At 35.6% G+C, this 22,247-nt stretch overlaps 1 protein-coding gene across 2 annotated transcripts in view; it reads right to left on the bottom strand.

The window, feature by feature from the left end:
- tln2b (talin 2b) overlaps nt 1-22,247 on the bottom strand; it is a 130,217-nt gene that overhangs the window by 79,137 nt on the left and 28,833 nt on the right. For both annotated transcript variants that reach the window (XM_059536992.1, XM_059536993.1), the window contains exons 2-9: nt 18,107-18,280; nt 16,802-16,899; nt 16,565-16,694; nt 12,752-12,904; nt 12,366-12,508; nt 4,638-4,765; nt 4,305-4,368; nt 2,728-2,832 (exon numbers count right to left, since the gene is read on the bottom strand). In XM_059536992.1, the coding sequence (XP_059392975.1) occupies nt 2,728-2,832; nt 4,305-4,368; nt 4,638-4,765; nt 12,366-12,508; nt 12,752-12,904; nt 16,565-16,694; nt 16,802-16,899; nt 18,107-18,242 (957 nt within the window). In that variant the 5' untranslated portion in view covers nt 18,243-18,280. The remainder of the gene's footprint in view (nt 1-2,727; nt 2,833-4,304; nt 4,369-4,637; nt 4,766-12,365; nt 12,509-12,751; nt 12,905-16,564; nt 16,695-16,801; nt 16,900-18,106; nt 18,281-22,247) is intronic.

Raw genomic sequence — 22,247 nt, 5'->3', positions numbered from 1 at the left:
AAAAACTCTACTTGTCAAGCGATCTCTCTGGGTCTTTAAAGATAACATAAGTCAGCATGCAGTTACTGGAATATTCTCTCGGATAGTACACATATTTCAACGAAACATTTATTTTGACGTTTACATTTTAGAGCAGCATTTCACAGATATTTTAGTGACATTTACTATTCTGAATGTATGTGTATTGACTCTTTTTAAGATTCTCAAACTCATAAGTCACTTTAAGATTCTTTGTTCTTCAATAACTATAATAGATGATACATACAATATATGGAAATCTGGTTAACTAAACCATACAGTTGCACCTTGATACCGATAATATTAGCTCCCAAAGCATGGGTAAATGCATATTCTCCACACAGTACAACATCCATCCAATCAGGCAGTGCAGCTGCGAAATGGGCGGCAGCGTCTAAAACTAGACTACAGTATATGTGTTACTCGACCATGGCCTGGTGCCTTTTGCCATTTCCCTTCATCTCTCACACACAAGCACACGACCCAAAACAATTGCCCACTGATGGCATCCTGCCAGAGGACTCTTACCGCCGCACAAATACATAATAAAAACAAACACTAAACGCTTAAATGACCTCTTGCGCCGGACATCTCCAGGCTATTGTTTTCACCTGTGGGTCGAAAATAACAACCTCTGATAAGATTGCATTATAAATAACGACTTACCTCACAGAAAGACATTGTTTAAGGTCCTGAATGGCATCGCTTTTCAAGGGTGAGGCTTATGCAATGTGGGTAAATATAGTTTTTTTGTCTAATTACATGCGTTGGTCAGGGACGGTGCTTTTGCTCATTCAGAGTGGCGCAATCTATTGTTAGGTGCAATTAATTTGAAACCGGGCACTTAGCAACACTCCACTAATGACCTGAAACTGATCCTTGAGCAGGCAGCTTGTAAATCTTCCTCTGTGTACCGTACAGCTTAAGAATGCTTAATAGTCTTTAAAACACAAACAGAACTGGAATAAACGGAAACACTAAGAACCCTGTATATGGATAAACACGCACAGGCTTTTTTGCTTGATTCTAACAATTAATTACAAGGGCCTCTGGAATATTTGATTATGATTGGTCAGTTGCTGCATTCTGTGGCCAAAAACTATATACATATTATTCTTTTATACTAAAATTAAAAAAATTATATCTAAAATACTAAATACAAAACTAGCAAAACAATTACATGTAAATACATCTGAAATAATTGTACATGAATTAAAAGGATTGTAAATATAAATAAATAAATAAATAAATAAATATATATATATAAATATATAAATATATATATATATATATATATATATATATATATATATATATATATATATATATATATATATATATATATATATATATAACCTGTTGCATCGGTTTTCGGATCACCAGTACACTGAACCGAGAACCGTTTCTGTCAGACGCGTCCAATTCAAGAACCAAGGAGCTGATGATACTGCGCATGTGTGATTCAGCGTGAGGCAGACTGACACAGAGCGTATATACATGCATGTGTGTGTATTTATATATACACATTATAAATATATGCAGAACATACACCTATATTATGTACACAAAAACTTTTATTTTGCATGCATTTAAGTGAGATTAATCGTTGCCCAGCACCACTTTAAAGCCATAGCAGAATTGTTGCACATCTACGAGCAACACAGCGGTGTTTTGTTTCTAAATTAATTCGCGTTTTGAACAAATTATTCAAAGACCCATAAAGAGAGCCATTTACTTAATTCCTGAATGAATCAGCAATTTATTTAAATTTAAAGACATTTACTTTCTTATTTAGTGTATCATTTCAATATATATATATATATATTTTTAATTATATATATATATATATATAATAAAAACATTAAAGGGACAAACATCTGAAAAGGGGATGTTTCAAACCTTTCTTTTGTGGAACATAAAAGAAGGTATTTTGAAGACTGCTGGCAATAAAGCTGTTCTGGTTAATGACTTTCATTGTATGAACAAAAAATGCTGAGATGTTTCTCTAATTATCTTCATTTATGTTCAACAGTTTATGTTAGGTCGTTGTAACCTAAATTTTTGTGTAGTAAATTTTGTTCCAAAGAATCCAATGTAATATTTATTTGTAATATCTACTTGACACTTTCTCATTTAACACAAAAATAATTTTGTGGATATTTTCACAGTCAAATTTATTTTGCGATTAATTTGATGAATTAATTAATCGAAATATCATGTAATTAATTAGATTAATAATTTTAATCGACTGACAGCTCTAATTATAATGCATGATTATATATTACACACACACACACACAAACTGTTTCTTATGCTCCATATTAGGCTTCATGAATACAAACAAAACAAAAAAAAGCATTAAAACAGAAAACCATGATTACTATATTTTCTATTTTAATATATTTTCAAATATAATTAATGTGATGGCAGCCATTCTTTTTGCCAAAATGAGGGACAGAAATATGCGAGAGAAAAAAGAAAAAAAATGACAATTTGAGATGATGTACATGATAATAATAATAATAGTGAGCTTGCAGTCTGAATTAAATGTGATAAGATAAAAAATATTGTGCGGCACAAGATTATACAAAGGCAATAATAACATTTTTCTGTTGTGTGATATTAGCTGGCTACATGCAGAACTGTTTGTCACCATTTATCTGCATTTTAAAACTTCAGAATCTAAAGTTTGAACTGGAAAATACTCACCTTCACCAGGAAAAAGGACACTCCGTATGTGCGTAGGGACCTGGCAAGCTTCACATACTTTACTTTTGCCTCAATCTCTGTGATCTCACCGCAGCTTTTGTGATCCTGATGAGGAGATCAAGAGGATATGATATTCTCAGTCATTGTGGGATTTGAACCAACAACCATTTGAGTACGAGCCAACTTAGTATGTTTGCTTTTAAATAAGGTTTTCATTCACACTGGAGAGCTCAATATATGCTAAAAACACGTTATGAGAAGTAATACTCAGAAACACACACACACACACACATATATATACACACATATATGTGAACAAAAACCAGAACTAATGCCGTAAAGGGTGTGTCTTAGTGATGACGCACATTATTGTGCAACTTTTTTACCAGGTGTTTTGAAGGCAGATCAGTGTTCGCGAAAAAAAAAAGTGCAAACTGTAATGCAGCAGAGATCAGTAAGTTCCTCACTTTCTGCGCTGAAGCCGAGATCGTTCTCCAGCTTCAGTGAAAGTTAACGTGTCTAGCGTTTTCGACTCGATTAAACGTAACTTCCTAATGTCACGTGACTTTGCGGGACCATTACATGTTGTGTGTGAACGCACGCACAAATTTTGGGTAATCACTGGCAGTGTGAAAGAGGCATCTAGCGACCTGGGAACAATTGCCGGGACACATACATATATCTGAATAACAGGGTTAAAAAAAATCAAGCTTAATCATGAGCTAGTTTGTCTGGAATTAAAGTTTTGTTTGTCACTATTGCTAAGCTTCCTATTAATTAGAAAAATATTTGTTTGATTTCTTTTCTTTTTGGTTTTCTTACAATAACTTTGGAAATAGGTCTGAATGGCTGAGCTGAATTCACAGTAAAAAAAAAAAAAAAATATATGTTTGTATGTAAGATTTCTTTTTTCTTCTTTTTTTGTGAATGATAATTAAAATCATTCAGTTATCTACAGAATTGAAATTATCTATTGAATTGATATTTTGTACATTGTAATAAAACAATTTCAATAACACAAACTTTAATTAAATCTTTTAAACAACCACTGTTTATTGCGGTTTTCAGCTCAACCATTCAACCCTGTTACCGAAGTTACTTTGAGAAAACAAAAACTGAAAGAAATCAAAAACATTGTTTTTAATTGATAAGAAATGTATCAATAATTACAAACAAAGCTTTGATTTCAGACAAGCTAGGTTGTAATTTCAGCTTGATTTTCAACCCTGTTACTCAGATTTCATTTTTACAATTTTGGATAAAATACAATTTGTATATAAATAAAAGTTTGAAATTAAGGGGAAATACACAAATCATGGTATTCAATTGCATTTAGGCTGTACTTAGACATGTTCCAAAAATTGATAACAAGGTTGCAAAAATTCAAAACCTCATAGAATGAACAGAAAATAAAACCGCTCATGTACTATTTAGCTTGACCTGCAATCCTGAAATATTGAAAACCCCTTCATTTTTAATGGTTTCAGGCTGTTTTTTGCATGTTAGTCACGGACAGTGCCTAATAGTATGTTTTCTTAGAATAACGGATTGTGTAAAGTCATCAGAGGGTCACATACCTGAAAAATTCTCTTCTCCGCCCCCCTCTGTTTGATGTATTCTTTTGGTAGGAACTCCTTCAGGCTGCAAATACATTTCACATGTTTACTCTTATACTACACAAACATTTTTCCATCAGAGCAGAACAAAACACACGAGGTCATCCTGGCGGGAATTACATCTTCATAACGTACGCCCACACCGATTCTTAAGGTTTCCAGACAGCACAGAATTCTTGCAAATAATTGTCTGGTCTAAAATGTAATCAGATAACAACTAAAAGAGCCTGTGTGCGTGTGACAGTGTTGAATGGGCTGCATATGATACCGCAGCTACAAGGCATGTGGTCTTACTCTAAAAATCCTGGCTTGTGTTTGTGCTCCACGTGGGGACCGAATTGGATCTGTGCCTGAATTCCAGCAAACTCGCAGGCCTTATCAAAGGACACGGGGTGGGATCCGTTCAGAATGTCATCCCTGGCCTGAAACAGAGACAGGAAACAAGAGCAGATGTTACAGAATGTAATGAGGGTGCTAAAAAAAATGTTACAGAAAGTATGCGGTGCATTCACTAAGCAGACAAAAACATCTGAAGGACCATCAACATCTTTAAAGAATGTTCAGATCAGTATTTTAACACAAGAATCTCTATGCGGAGATGATATCATGCATCGCTAATGAGCAAATTTAGCAACATATAGCAGTGAGAAAAAAATGATTTTGTGAGTTGAGGAAGGCTTCTCATCTTGACATCTTTATTTTTTAAGCAGTAGCACACAATTCGTAACACGTGATTCCTACAGGCACTCTTTAACGGACTTAATGGGATTGTACTGACCCAATCATAGGGGCAACATTAGTTTCTCTATTTCAGCAGAGATACAAATGCCCATAAGAAAAAATACAAATAAAAGGAGTACTTTACCTATAAATACAAATTCGGTCATTATTTACTTACTCTCATGTCATTACAAATCTGTAAAGAGGCCAAACTAAACTCTACCAAACCAAAAAATTTATAAAAACAAAGCAAAACAAAGCTCAACCAAAAAACAAACAAACAAAACAGAACAAAGCCAAACTAAAATCTACTAAACCAATCCAAATGCAAAACAATTTAAATAAATTAAAAATAAATTTTCAGAAAAAATTCCAAAGCAAAACGAAACTAAACCAAACAAACAAACAGAAAACAAAGGGTTTCCAAATTAGGGTTTGTGAAGGAAGTGCAGGGGGTTGATGAAAAGCTAATGATTAAATCAAAATACTTAAAATTACAATAAATAAACTTTTAAAACAAAAATAAATCAAATAAAACACTTAATAAAATAGAATGAAACATTTGATTTTGGGTGAACAACATCAAAAAACCATTGAATGTGTCAAACATGTGAATGTGTCATTAAATATTGAAGTATTTACTCCAAATCACAGGTGGTACTTCAAGAAATCATTACCAAAAAAGTTCAGGAATCTCTATTATATGGAAAAGCTCTTCGAGAAGGTTTTTTTTTAAATTCTTCTTATGAGTTCCACAAAGTAAACTAACAGCATATGGGACTGGAACAACATGAGGGTGAGTAAATACTGACAGATTATCATTTTAGCTGAACTATCCCTTTAAGATGTTTCAATAACACTGTGTGGTGACACTGAGTCCTGTCTAATATCATAGCTGCTATGAAAGCTGACAGCCCATCTGTTCAAGCATCTCCTGATATACACCTGAGTGTAGTTCAGTTTAAAACCCGAAAGGGTGCATCTTACGGAAACATTTTAGTGCCATCCGCGCAACCACCAAGTGAGGATCTACAAAACAAGCGGCATCTATTTGTGAGTTTTCAAACAATCTGGATGAAGTCATTAGAAGAGCAGAGGCAGAAACGTACACACACATGCCTGTGAGAGTGTATACTTGGCTGATGTTGTGAGTGGGGACTGAGGTCATGGAAGTTTTACATCATCATAAACAAGTCCGTGTGTGAGGGGCCCCGCCCTCAGGACATCCACCAATCATCTCGCATTGCTCCCAGATGACATAAACATGGTAACAGTAGCAGATACAGTCAGTGAGGGTTTATGGGAACACATCATGACAAACTAAGATATGATGCGGTCACGCCCCTCGTGTGGAGCAGAGAAATCCCCTTCAGCCTGCCAAACACTCCTGAGCACATGCATGTGCAGCAGTGTCAGTGTGTGTGTGTGTGTGTGTGTGTGTGAGAGCTGCGCTCTTCTGTTTCTCAAAGTATGTGGGTGTGTGTGGCACCATGTCAGAGAATTTCATGCGGGCGTGTGTGTGTTTACTACAGAAGAAGAGTGAGACAGAGGGAGGCTGAGGAAAGGGAGGAGAAGTGTTACAGTATGCATGCGTGCGTGTGTGTGTAGTGACTCGCATGCACCTTTTTTCCAGCATGGACATACAAAATACCTCAGTAAATCTATCTATTACAAAAAAAGTCCATGGTATTCTTAAAAAAACAACTGTAGAGTAACGTAAATACCATGTACAATGTGTATTAGAGAAAAACATTTATTTCATAATGACATTTCCCCCCCCCATGTTAAATTCTTATTATCAAATGAAAGGTTAGATTTTTATGAATTTTTTAAAGAAAAGATCAAAAGGATCAACAATGCAGATACATTTTCACAGCCTTCTTTGATCATATTTACCGAGGGTGTCCATATTTTTGGGCATGACTGTACACAAATTTGGTAATAGAAGCATCATGGTAATATCATGGTAATAGCAGTAGTAGTACAGATTTGTTATTATTTAATACCAAGAAATCCCTTCATAAAGGCACTACCTTTATGAAAGTTAACCATGGTTTTATTATAGTAAAAGTGCAGTAACCATGTTTTTTTGGCATTTTGATTACCATTACAGTTTAACTACAAATTGCATGGTTAAACTATGGTTACTGTAGCAAAACTACGGTTATTTTGTGGTTAATATTTATTTAACTACAGTAACCATAGCTTTTTGTTTCATTTGTAGTAAAACCATGGTTCATTTTCATACGGGATACCATGTGTCTTGTCATGGCACCATAGCAGAACCATGTTGCAAGATTATGATAAAATACCATGGTATGTTTTTGAATGTATTTTTGGCTAATACCAAGGAAATCTGAAGTAGAAATATGAATTCCATGTTTTCGGTCATAGGTAACAGTATAAGGTAATAGTGCAGTAAGTCATTTAAGTACATGTTAAATGAATAAAGTAATCATAGTAATATGGTGTCTATAGACCTGACCAGATTAAAAAAAAAGGTTATGCTGCTATGTTTTAGCTGCTCATTTTCCTCAGCAGGAATACTATACAAATGCAATAATCATAGTACTTTAGTACAGTGGTTCCCAACCTTTCTCCTTGCGGTCCCCCATGTACATATTTAACAATCCGTGACCCCCCCATAGCATTAATATATATATTAATATTAATATATATATATATATATATATATATATATATATATATATATATATATATATATTGATAGCCTGAATGCACTGTAAGTCGCTTTGGATAAAAGCGTCTGCTAAATGGATAAATTTAATTTAATTTAATTTATATATATATATATATATATATATATATATATATTATTGCTATGCACATAAGCACACACACACACACACACACACACACACACTGTATATAGTAACTAAATGTAGTTTAGTTTTATTGACATTTAATGATTTTTAATGACATTTTATTACATGAATACACAGGAAATGTTCCTTTCAACTTCAAATGTTTCCTTTTAGCCTAATATTTTCATTTTTACACAACTAGTAAAACGCAGTTGTTTCTCATAACATCAGCATAAACACATAATGCTAATGTCCATCTTGGGCATGCATGCCTTTCCTATGTGCCTTTCACTAGTGATGGAATGTCAGGTGTAATGCCAGTGACAGCCAGTCTAAAATCGCTGTGGACTTCCAGTCTGTTGCAGTTTGTAGTTCAGCGAGCTCATCTTCACGGCCAAGGTATTCCACATCTTCAAGCCTGTATGTGAAGGGAACCATAACCCACGACTCCTTGGATAATGCGTCAACATCCGCATTCCACAAAGCGGGACTTTAATTCCTCCTGTAGCGCAGTCATGTAATGGTAAAACTCGGCGCGCAAAGATGCACTCAAAGATGTACCCCCAGAATGTTGAAGCAGCAGTGGAAAGTGTTGTAAATGCCCCTGTGACATTTTTCCAGCCCTGTTCTCCAGCTTGTGCATAAAAGCATCGATTGAGCTGCAGTGGCTCAGTGGTTCATGTAGTTTGTCTACAAACCAGAAGGTTGGTGGTTCAATCCCCGGCTCCACCTGACCAAGTGTCGAGGTGTCCTTGAGCAAGACACCTAACCCCAGCTGCTCCTGACGAGCTGGATGGCGCCTTGAATGGCTGACACCGCAGTCGGTGAATGAATGAGTGTGTGAATGGGTGAATGTGAGGCAACTTGTAAAGCGCCTTGGATGGCCATGTGGTCTGTTGAAAGCGCTATATAAATGCAGTCCATTTACCATTTGAGCACCATTCTGGCCGAGACTTGTCTTGGCCTTCAATAAAACCAGAATTTATGTAGGTTTTGTCACAGTGTCTTAACTTTTTCATCGCCTCTGATGAAGAATCACCGCATTTACGTTTCTCTGCCATTTTCCTTTTGTTCTTGCCGTTACTATGACAACAAGCACATTGAGCAAGTGACGGTATGCGTGTAAAAATTTTATAATTATTTTATTTAAGAGATCATTTTTGACTGCCTTGTCTTGGCATTGTAAGCATTCTTTTTTTTTACTTTGAAAAAATATTTTTATATAAAATTATTAGTGGAACATGCATCTTTATTCACCTCAAAGCATATCCGCTCCCGCGCCCCCTAAGGTTTCTTTAACAAAGTACCATGGTAATATCATTTTGTTTTTTGAAATGTACCATTTTACCATGCATTTCTTTTAAAATACTATGTTGTATCATGTACATTCTATACTATACGGTAAATTAATGTGGTACCATAATATTTTTGAACATGGTATTACCATATTTTCTGGAAAGTACCAAGGTTAAAAACACCATGCATGGTAATACAATGTAGTATGTAGGTTACCATGGTAATACTATGATTTTTGGTTACATAAATACCACAGCATGCACCATGATATTGCCACAGTTTTTTTGTGTGTATTATTTAAGCACAGTATGTGGAAACTTGACATATTGTAAACATACATTTAATAACAAGGTACCGCCATGTTTTCCTTTCAAACCCAGAAATACTGACCTTATATTTACAAAAAAGTGCTTATCCATCATCTTATGTAAGTTATTAAGTGCAGGTGACAGAGTATGTGCATGTTTGTCAGTAGGAAGTTGCTCTGAAATCCTCAGGCAGACACACTAATGCATCTGCAGCGAGCCGTGTGCTCCAGAGGCCGGTCAGAGTACTGCGGCCCGTCTGCTACAACAGCTCACGGCCTCAAGGGAAACTAGTGCAGAGCTCCTTGAGCGGACACACACATTCACACTGCACTACTCATGCACACATTTCATACATAAACATAATGCATGAAGACCCACTGGCCACTTTGTGACACAAATCCTTTTGACTCAAACCAGAGAGAGAACGAAATATGCTTGTGTGAATGTGTGCCAACATCACATGTAAGATCATGTGCAAACTTAGCATGACGGAAAAAAATATTACGATTCATTTTCTGGTTTCCTTGTTAAAAAAAGTTTTATCGGTAGTGTTTTGCAATAAATGTTTTCAGATCACATTAAACTTACCATCCAACAAAATTAACATGCTCTTTTACCAGCTCTATTATTTTAGTTGCATCATGCTGGTTAGCTCCACCCACAATGAAACCTCATTGGCTCATAAAAATATGATCTGTTATTTTTTCACTTCGTAACCTGAAAAAAAAATAAATAAATAATGCAAAAAAGTGCCTAATTAGGAGAAGGTGTAAAAGTATAATGTAATAAAATTTCAAGCAATAATTTCAATAGTGTCTGTAAAAGTTGTAACCCCCCAACCCTAGCGTGTTTTAATGCTAGCTACAAGAAGTCATGAAAAACATTTCATCAAACATATCATAGCTTCAGGAAGTGCTACAAAAAATGCTTCTTTAATTGTGATCATTTTTATTGCACTAGCCTAAACATCAAAATTAACGTGCTATTCTTCCCAGCCCTAAAATTTTTATTGCACTGCCCCCCAAAACAACTAAAACTCATCGGTACAAATTCCCACACAGATATACAACAAACATCAAATTTGTTGTGAGTTTTTTCACATCCATTATAATAAAAAAAAAAAACCTATACATTACCAAAAAAGCTCCTGCACAAGGTATAAAAATGTGTAAACTCTGCATGATGCAATGAAATATCAAAAGATATAAAAAAAAAGCAAAATCAAAAAAAAAAAAAAAAGGTTTTATCAGTTGTGCTTATTCACTTATTGTTATATTCATTTTTTTTTACAAGTGTTAAGATACACTAGGCATAACCACAGGAGATTACAAAAACAAAAATATTTTTACTGTGGTACACTAACCATCAAAATATGTTGTGCTATGCTGTTTAGCTCCGCCCCCAGTGGTATCCCATTGGTCTAAATTCCCACATAGATACTTATGATTTTGATTCTCTGTGCTTTCAGGCATTTCACATTTATTGCGATCTGAAAAACTAGAAGATTCTGAAAATATTGGCTAATTAGGAAGAGATGTGAGGGAAAAGTAATCCATACTGCCTACGGTGGTGGAAAAGACAATCAACAAATCAGCAACTGTGAAGATATGCGCATTGCCTTCTGGGCTAAGCAATAATTCATTCATAAGAGCTGTGTCACTATTTCGCTGCTTTCATAAAACCATCGAACACCTAAATTTCTGTGCCACAGTGGCTCTGAGAAATTAATTGTTAGAGCAGGTGGTGACGAAGAGGTTTTGGCTGGTGCAATACAGTTAAACCAGCCAAAAAGACAGATAGAGGACAGATAGAATGGCAGTAAAAGAGAATGAAAAGTCAATAATATTGATTATTATTGTTAAGATCAAGCATAATTATCAATAATTACACAGGGCATCAGGGCAAAATACTTCAGGTCAAGACGCTGTCACTCTAAATCTCAGCAAATGAAACCCATTCCCAAACCCAAAGACTGCTCGATCTTGCAGGTTTGCATTGCACAACATCAGAAAGGTCAGGCCCTTTCTAACGGAGCATGCTGCACAACTTCTTGTCCAGGCCCTTGTCATTTCTGGGCTGTGCTACTTCAATGCTCTTCTGGCTGGACTTCCATCAAGCACAATCAAACCTCTAAAATTATTCAGAATACAGCGGCAAGACTGGTCTTCAACGAGCCCAAAAGAGCCCATGTTACACCTCTCTTTATCTCCTTGCACTGGCTACCGGTTGTGGCTCGCATCAAGTTCAAGACATTGATGCTTGCATAAAGAACAGCAAGCTCCTACTTCCTATCACTACTTCAAATCTACATCCCCTCCAGAAGTCTGAGATCCGCTAGTGAGTGACACCTCATGGTACCATCACAGAGAGGCTGAAAATTATTTTCCAGAACATTCTCGTTCACAATTCCTGGCTGGTGGAATGAGCTACTTGATTTCATCATTAAAAAAAAACAAAAAAAAAAAACTAATAATTGTATATATGTATATATAAATATATATATACATTTTTTTTATTCCTTCTTCTAGCTTGTACTTATTTGAACAATGCCTAAAACTTGGAATTACAATTATATCACTTCCTGTGTCTGTTTGCCTCTTTAAGAAGAATTGCTTTATGTATCCCCTAATTGTAAGTTGCTTTGGATAAAATCTCAAATGTAGACGTGATGTTGACTAGCTCCGCCCACAGTGAAATATCTTTGGTCAAAAATCCTGCTCCAGATAACTGTATATTTTATATGATCTGATCGGCTGTGACCTTAATGGTTTGTGGCATATTTAGCTTTTTGGCAAAAACTTGACGCATCTAGTCAGTATGTGGTCTGAAATAGAAAAAAAGGGCACAGAAAGGGATCAAAACTGAGCTTTTACCTGTACGTAGAGAAGGTTGAGCTGGACAGGATCACGAGAGTCTACATTCTGGTCAGAATAGAAGAACTTCCTTCGTAGAAGTAATATCTCGCTCTCCTCTACACCCTGCTCCCGAAATGTTCGACTGTGGTCCAGCCAGTTCACTGGGAATGCAACATTTGACCATGTTAGCATTAGCAATAAAAAGTTTTTTTTAATCGTATATTAACAACACAGTTCAAATCCAGTGAGCATATCCTAAGGGGGTCTATGAGACCAGCTATTATGCCATTAAAAATCTGGACTGTGTAAAATTTCAAGCCTGTAAAATAATCTCTCAGTGTGGGTGAATCTGGCGGGGCGTTTGTTTGCTAATGTTTTATTTTCACAGTTGCCAGGAGTCTCACAATCATCATCTGTGTGAAGTTTGGCTTTCAGCTTCTCCATCTTCCTCTCGTCTCGCAGGAGGGTTCTGTCTTTCTTCAGCGTTCCCATCCCATCCTCACGCTTCTCCTCCACCTGCTCTTGGATCAGTGAGTACTCCTCATAATTAGTGATTCCTGTGGAGTATGAGACAATCAGCACTCTCGATCTGTCAGTCTTTTAAACTCTCTAGCACATGTTTTGTATGAAACTAAATAAATATCATTCAGCTTACATGAATTTATGAAAATAGCTCGGCTGTAAATCATTCAGGAAAATAGTAAGAATTGAATTAAATGAAATATAAATGAGGAGGATAAGGCTTATTATGCTTTAAGCTTTAAGACAGTATCACACTGTCACTTAAACTGGCTATTTAAACTGAAAAGGACCATGTAAAGTCATTTTTTATGTGATTCTTAAAAGTCATAAATCCAATATTGGACATAATGAGAACAATATTAAAGATATTTTGTTTAATTGTTACTAGTGGTGTACCGATATTTCAAATCCTGGCAGATAACGATAAATGGCAAATATTCAAATTGTATACTATTTTGTCTCAGTTATAAACAATAAAATCGATCATTCTAAATATTACAAGTGAATTCAGGCACCACAACATTATAATATACAGTATGAAAAGTGTATATTTATTTTTATTTGCAATAGATTACATAAATGTAAAATAAATAAATAAATAATATTAATGATTTAACTGATCCAAATGTGAAAATAGATACAATTAACATACACAAATAAACACCTAATACAACATTACCAAATACAGACCTTTAAGTTAATTAAACTAAGTTTAAAGTTAAGTTAGTTAGGTTTTAAGTTAATTTAAGTTAAGTGAAACATAATAAATAAAGAAAAACTCCAATATCGGCTGATGATCGACAATGTTACTCTTACTATACACAGCATTTTTTAAAAACATTCATTGTATCAGCAGGGGTGTATTCCAGAAACCAAGGTTAACTTTCCATCTCCTAAACCCTGAACTCTCGTTTGATTAACCCAAACGCTGCTTATTTGAGGTATGCTGGTTCCAAAAACACATCCAGGAGTAAGTTCATTCAACCCAGAGTAAGTTCCTGGTTAACACACAAGACATTCTCAACAGACCGATGAATCGACAAGTCGCTATGGAAATGGACGCTAAGAAAAACCGTGCCATGCTGCTTCTTTGTACATTTGCCAACTTGGTTCCACCTAACTAGTGGTTTTGCAATAATTTTTCTTTTTTTTCCACATTAAATCATTAATCCTTGAGAATAATAATTATATTGTTGGTTTGATGTGTGAGATAACATAAAATGAAATAAAAATAATAAAGTAAAAATTAACTTGTTATAAGTGTTTTATAATTTACACATAACTATTATATATGCCAGTACTAATAATAATCTATATATTATATCTATATATTAGGGCTGTTAGTTTTACAGTTTTTAATCTAGGGCTGGGCGATATGGAATAATATAATATCACAATCTTTTTTAGAAATATCACAATTCCCAATTTTATCTCAATTCTTTGTCATGTTGGTTTAACTATTTAGCAAGTTGTCTGAGCATTACAGCCAAACTAATTTCCCTATTGTAAAGACAAAGCCTTTCAAGGTAACACAAAAAGGCCAAAGAGGACGAAGATAAAAATCTTTGTTCTTATTTTTTTAAAACAAAGATAAAAGAATGACAAAGATACACATTCCAACTACACATAATATACAAATAAAACAAACTGCTTTATTTTCAGGTACAATAGGTGTATTTAGCAGGACCATTCAAGAAATTGAATGAACAAATTAAAAAATAAAACACTATCCCCCGGTTTCACAGACAAGGCTCATATTTTGAGGAATGTGGAAAACCAAATAGTTGCTGGTTCACAGTGATTTCCAGAGTATTTTTTCGCTACTATCAATTTCAATGTGGACCAGCAACTGTTTGGTTACCCACATTCTTCAAAATATCTTCTTTTGTGTTCAGCACAAGAAAAAAATTAATACAGGTTGTACAGTATACAGTACAGTCAATGACGGAGGCGCTAGAACTGCAGCTGATAGAATGTGCGCTATTGTACGATACTATGATATTTCTTCAAAAGCAGATCGTGGAGACATTTTCATCACCCACGATCAAAAATCGTACTAATCGCACACCCCTAATTAATTGCAAAATACACTTGACTGAAAATACAAACAAAAGATTATTTAAAGCATTTAACGTTTTTGTGTTAAATGAGAAAGTATCAAACAGACTTTGCAAATTGTAGCTTTAGAAAGAACATTTTTATTTGATTCAACAATTCATTACATAAACATTTAGGCTCACAGTGCCAGGCCTAATGTAAACTATGGAACATTAAAGAAGATAATTTGAGAAACATCTCAGTATTTATTTCAGTAAGTCATTTGTAACTAAAACAGCTTTGTTATGATCCACAAAATAAAGGTTTGAAACAACATGAGGGTGAGTAAATGATGACAGAATTTAAATTTTGGGGGTGAACTATCCTTTAATCTATTTTATATTAAATTACATTTTTTTATGAAATGATACTCTTAAGAAAATAAATCTGCCTGCAGGTGGCGGTAAATGTCTCCATTTGATCAGTTCAAATGGCTGATTCATTCAGGAATTAAGTAAATGGCTCTCTATGAATGAGGCTTTGAATCATTGCTTCACACGATTCATTCAAAACGCCGATTCATTCAGACACTAAACACTGCTGTGTTGCTCGGAGATGCGCAACAATTCTGCTGCGGCTTTAGGTAATATCTTCTATGCAAAACTGAGCAAAAACCTAAAAACACAATATTTTAGTTTAAAATATAACAATATCAACTTCTTATTTACTGAACTGTTGTATAAAATCACATAAAAGTCATGATATTCGGGACAAAATCAGCACTCATGTAATAGACCACTGCTCTCGCTGCTCATGTGATATCGCATGATATAAATATGAGATAAAAACTCATACAGGGGGATTTTTAGCACCAATATCTTTAATTTTATGGCATAACTGCATTTATGGAGTTGTTGCCCTGCATCTTATTTGTCAACAGTCAACTGTATGAAGTATAAGATGATGTACAGATCTGGGGGCTGGGACAGTGCATTAACTGTGTTAAAATATTTTAAAATCACATTGTTTTTTCATAGCTAATTACTTAAGTTAACACGTTGTCACCAGTGGCATAAGCACGAGAGCTCATCTCTCCCCCAGCCTACCCCTCCCCTTCTCGATCACTTAGTGGTTGTAATTACATCAGCAGATTCAGCACATTCGCGATAGAAAAGCAGCGCTTTCACGTAATGGTATTGGTAACTGTGAAATTACAAACAAAAATATATCCATTCTGAGAAATGAACTGAAATGAATTGTGAATTTTATTAATATTAAAATCGTCCTCATTTTCACCTCAACGTTTTGGGGAAGCTGTGTCTACGGCTGCCACTGGTTGTCAAACCCACTGGAGTCTCGTCAGTAGGTCAAGCATGTGCTGACAGTGCAGAAGTGAACCAACCCTGAAACAGAACCTTCTACGGACCAGGTTATGTCCAGAGAATAAGTTTCTATGACTACTTACATACCCTGAAAGTTATCTCTGTTTTTGTAACAGAAAGCGGAGTTTATCCGATTACTCTTAAACATACCCAGGTATGTCACATAACCTGCTTTCTGGAATACCCCCGTGTAAATTGTAAACCCAATATTTATTATTAAAAAAAATGTAAGCCCAATATTTATGCCAAACTTTACAGAATAAAAGAAGGACCCACCTATCCTACTGCAGATGGTGACTAACAGCTCCCCTACTGTTTTGGAGTCATCCACCATTATGGTTTTGATGGTTCCATCCAGCATTTTGATTTTCTGGGGTCTCTGTTTTTTCTTGTACTCCAGGATGTCCTGTACATAATGAGAATAAATGCTGAAATTAAGCTTAGAATCACAATGGAAAAATAAACTTACCAAAGTCTGAAGAGAATACAGAGAAGTCAAATAATGTGATTTACCCCATTCCGCAGCATGTAGTAATCAAGGGTGCGCCCTGATTCCAACCAGATTCCTTTCCTGGGGTCATCATCGGACAGGAAGAGCCCGTAATCCGATGCTGCAATACGTTTTTTCAGAATTAAACAACAACTTGCCACATGGAAGCAGATGCTAAATCAAAGAGATCTGGTTACGTCTACAAATACGCTAGTAATAAATAGCAGACTCTTCATTAAACCACAAAGCAGTTTGTCTTTGTTCCTAAAAAACAATTGACATTTATAAAATGAGTCCAATTCATTGAGGGCAGCAATCATGTGTATCGCATGGCAAAACATTCATATAACTGTAGCTTGAGTGGCTGAGCTGCAGACTCATCCCGAAGTGATGACTCCTGTTGAGCTGATAGCGCACAGGAGTCCATTTTGCAAGCTCTAGTGAGCACAGAACATTAATGCTTGACTCTGTGGCCCTTTGATGACTTGAGTGGAGATGGAAAGAGAAAGAGTGCACCTATCCATCAAACTCACTCTGAAGCAGAACTGGTCATCAGCTGAGGTTGCACATACTGTAGTGTAACACTTTACCGCCCAAGTTTTGACATATTGGATACAGAAACATCTACTGATGTGAAGAGGCTGGTATAAACACAACCCGAATCCAAAGTTCTGTCAAGCTCTGCAGATTTTTACTAAATTTAGACTGAACATAAAAAGTTCCCCATGCCCCAAGTGTGTTTAAGGAATATTTTGATAATACAATCACCTGCAAAAAATGTAGTATTCTTGTTTTCTCTAACACATTGTACCATATTTAAATCCATTCCAAGTAATTCCAGAGTTTTCCTCAGAAAATGTGACAAAATGTGGCAATTTGAATACACATGATGTGATCATTATGAAATTGTAAATATGAATCCAAAATTAACTTAAACTTGAATAATTCAGTACATTTTATTCCAATAAAATAAAAATGTTTATTAAAAATGTAATAACTTCTTGTGCCTATAAATTTTCTTGTCTTTTCAGTTGGTAATCAAGGCTAGTTAAAAAGTCAAGCGTACAATTTTAACTTCTAACGACACTAAACTGAATTTCAAAAAGACTTGCGAAAACTTTCCAGAACACTCCCCCATCTACCACTGGTTGAACAAAAAGATAGTCCCGCCCCCAAACACATCACTGATTGAGCCAGTGTTATGTCTGGCTGATTGTGATGTTCAGACAAACAGAAATGTTTTGATAACATCACAAAGGGGGGAGTTGTAGTCTCAAAGAAGAGCTTAAAATGGTGGGAAGCCTAGTGGAATATTCTGCAAATCTTACCTTGTCCACTTTGGGCCTCTGGAACTCGCTCTCTAATAATCCTACAGGCGTCGTAAACCGGAGTTGAGGGCTCAAACTGCATGGTCTTGACCACATTGCACTGTCGCACACAAATCTTCAGCGACAGGGACACCATTGTGACTGCTGCTCGAATGGGAGCACCCACTAGCACACCTGTAGAGACCGAAAGAAAAATTTTGTCAATTCTCTGCAATGAAAAACACCCGTTAATTCTTTGAGGTCTACACCACTACATCAAAGAATGTTTTAATCTGGATTAACTGGAGCAGAAGTAAATTTGAACACAAGCGATTTGCAGTTGAGTTCAATTCTAGCTTTGATTAATGAAATATGCCTGCCATTGAAGATAAGAGAGGAAGATCAGAGCTTTGTGTAGGCTTACAATATGAGCTTCTTACTTCCAAGAGACGTCTATAATGTAATTATTACATTAGTAGCCCTTTAAATACTGAGCAGTGGAAAAGATTCTACTGTCAACTGGGTGTTTAGCCTAAGATCACTCAACCTCTACCAAATATCACTGCTATGAAATGTAATCTTGGCACAAGAGAGAAACCTTTCAGTTTTAAAAATCAGGTAAAGTGGTTATAGCGAGGCCAAAATCAAACAGAATATTTGTGAATTATGGTAGTGTTTGATCTTGTGATCAGCAAATCACAAGATCAGATTCATAACCATTAAACTCAGAGCCGAAATCAGATTGGCGACAGATATAAGAGTAGAAACATGAGTATTAACTGAGATCAGATTCATACCAGAGATCAGATCTGCAGAAATCAGACTTGTAACTGACTTGAGATTTTTACCTGAGATTTGTTTTGAACTAAGGTCCGATTTGTATAAGAAATTTAATTATATCAGACTCGCAACAGATCAGATAAATACCAGAGATTTGACTCCCAACAGATCAGACTCAAAGAAGTGATCAGATCCGAAATCAGACCCTGTCGAAAAAAAAAAAAAAAAACAGCATATGCTGGTTAGGTATGTTTTGATGCATGGCAGCTGGTTTAAAATGCTCAATAACCAATTTATAACCCGCTCAGGACCAACTTAAACCAGCACATGACCAAATAAAGACCAGCTTAAACCAGCTCAAACCAGCTGTCATGCTTCAAAACATACCTAACCAGCATATGCTGAGATTTCTGAGATCAAAATTATATTCAAGTATCAAGACTTACAACTGAGATCAAATTATACCAGTAATTATTTGACCCGTAACAGATAACGCTCAAATGAAAAATCAGATTTGCAACATAAATCAGATTCAGAGCAAAGATCTGACATGAGATTTGCATCAGTGATTTCATTCATAACAAAGATACAACTCGTAACTGTGGTAAGACTCATATCTGAGATCAGGATTGTAGAAGAGATTTTAGACCCATACCAGAGATCAGCCTCATAGAAATTTGACTTGTAACAAATCAGACTAAGATAAGATCAGATCTGCAACAAAAATCAGATTCAGTGCAGAGATCTGACTCGTAACTCAGATCTGATTTGTACCAGAGATTTAATTTGTAACAGATCAGACACAATATTTACACTAGAGATTTGTTTGTAACTGAGATAAGATTTTTAAAAGAGACTTAACTAGTATCACAGATGTGACTCCCAACAGATCAGACTCAAAGCAGCGATCAGATCTGCAACAGAGATCAGATTCAGAGTAGAGATCGTTCTTGAAACTTCAGAATTATATTAGAGATTTGACTCATAACTGAGATCTAAATCGTATCAGAGGTTTGACTCGTACCAGACATCAGACTCACAACAGATCAGATTTATACCAGAGATTTGAACTGTAACAGATCAGATTTGCAACAGAAATCAGAGCAGTGATCTGATCTGTAACTGACATGAGACTGAATTCATAACAGAGGTCCAGCTCTTAACTGAGATCAGACTCATAATTGAGATCAGGATTGCATAAGAGATTTGACTCATACCAGAGATCAGACTCATACTAGACATTTGACTCATAGAAAAGTCAGACTTGGATGAGATCAAATCTATAAGAGAGATCAGATTTAGAGAAGAGATCGGACTCATAACTGAGATCAGATTCGTACCAGAGATTTGATTTGTAACATAGACACATAACGCAGATCAGATTAATAACCGAGAACTTACTCGTAACAGAGCGCAGAAAAGAGATCAGACTTACAATTAATATCAGATAACAATGATCTCATAACCAAAATCAAACTGCCATCTCACCGGTATCAGATTCTTATATGCATCAAATTTGAAGAAAATTGTTTTGTTTCTCTGAGGCCTCACAGGGTGGAGTACACCAGAATATGGGTACTGCTGTAGTAAAAGACCCCGCTTGACAAAGTACTTTAAAATCATTATCAAACTAAAATAAAAATCAGAAACTCAGACCAAATAGAGGAGAACTACTCTCAAATCAAAGAAACCATTATAAAGAGCCCAGAAATCACAGTCAAACAGTCCAGCTGAAGTGATTTAGTCTAGTATGAAGTGAGATGTGTCTGTCTGATAGTATCTCACCAGCGCAAGGAATACTTTAACAGAAGAGAGAGAGGACTAATCTTTTTTTGATAATGGACTTGTGAACGAGCTCCACACTGTCTACTCACTCAGTCACCAAGAGTGAATCTGTGTGCACACACACATACAGGCAATAATAAGTAGGGAAAATAGCTCTGTATATAGTCCTTTCATTCCTAGTAGGGCACACAAGGGACATTCAGAGGTATTCTGGACCAGATGAGAAGTCCCACAGAGACCACACACACATTGGGTTTCATTGTTTTATGGGCACATTCCATAGACGTAACGGTTTTTAAACAGTATTTTTGATAGTTTAATGTCTCCTCTAAAAATGAATACCTGTAAAAAAAAAAATAATAATAAAAATGCAAAAATCTATAGTTTTTATCTTTAAAAATATTGTAAAAGTTTATATATATATATATATATATAAACACACACACATATATATAATTTTTTTTTTTTTTTTTTTTTTTTTTTTTTTTTTACAGGCACTCTTATACATCATTGACCCTTCAGCACAAATTATGCCAACTCATGCATTAAACGTAATTAGTTAACTTGACAGATATGTGGGTCACATACAAAGGTTAAAATGGCGATGGATGAGTGTGGGAGGTTAAAGCATGTTTTAAGATGTAAAGTTTGTTAATCTCAGTTCTAAACTAATGTGCTGCTACATTGCTAATTGTAGTGTTCCAATAAACCATGTTAAAACTATTCCACTAATATTATGCAGTCATTTTTCGCTTAAATTAATTTCTGAACATAACTTAGATTTTTCAAGCATAGTCAAATAATTTATCCGCAGAGAGGTGTTTCTGATCAGTGGAGCGAGGAGCGGCAAATGGTGAACCTGGAGCGAAGTGATTATTAAATGTTTGGAGCGCGGAGGGGAAATTGTTGCCGCTCCACTTTGCTCACATTCTCTGATTGTGAGAACAATCGTCTGACCTTGCTAATGTACTGGCATGCACAATGCACATGACCGCAAATCTATGGCTCATATATGACACTGAGTCTTCAAGATGGAGAAAGCTAAATACTGTGAGAAGGCAAGCAAATTGACATACCACCTGCCCCCTTAATCTCTCGTCTACAAAATCCCAGAAGCCCCAGACTGGGCACTCCCATTTCTCCTTCTGGCCTTTCATGACAGACGCTGCAAAATACCTCTCATTTCTTACCGAACTTCCAGCCAGGCTCAAAGCATTCCACCTCTCACACTGTTCAACCCCTAAACAGCATGTGACTCTCTACATGCAGTAATAATTGACTCCTGGGGGACACTAGGAAACCAGGAACCACCACAGTCATATAAGAATTAACCAAAGCCCTGTGCACTTTTCAACTGTCTGTGTCGAAAAATATAGGGAATGGATTTAAATATGGTAAAATGTACTGTTTTAAATCTAAATGTTATGTGGTTGCTAAGGTGTTCTAAGTGGTTGCTAAGGCATTGCTAGTTGGTTTCTAGGGTATTCTGGGTAATTCCAAGGTGGTTACATACAAGCCACTATGATAATAAAGGTCCACAGATATAATTGTGAATATCTTGATCAATTCTGTCGAAGAAGATTCCATACATATGTAG

Source organism: Carassius carassius, chromosome 43 (genome assembly GCF_963082965.1).
Source record: "Carassius carassius chromosome 43, fCarCar2.1, whole genome shotgun sequence".
In the NCBI taxonomy this organism is placed as follows: Eukaryota; Metazoa; Chordata; class Actinopteri; order Cypriniformes; family Cyprinidae; genus Carassius; species Carassius carassius.
This window is presented reverse-complemented; position numbering and strand designations above follow the sequence as displayed.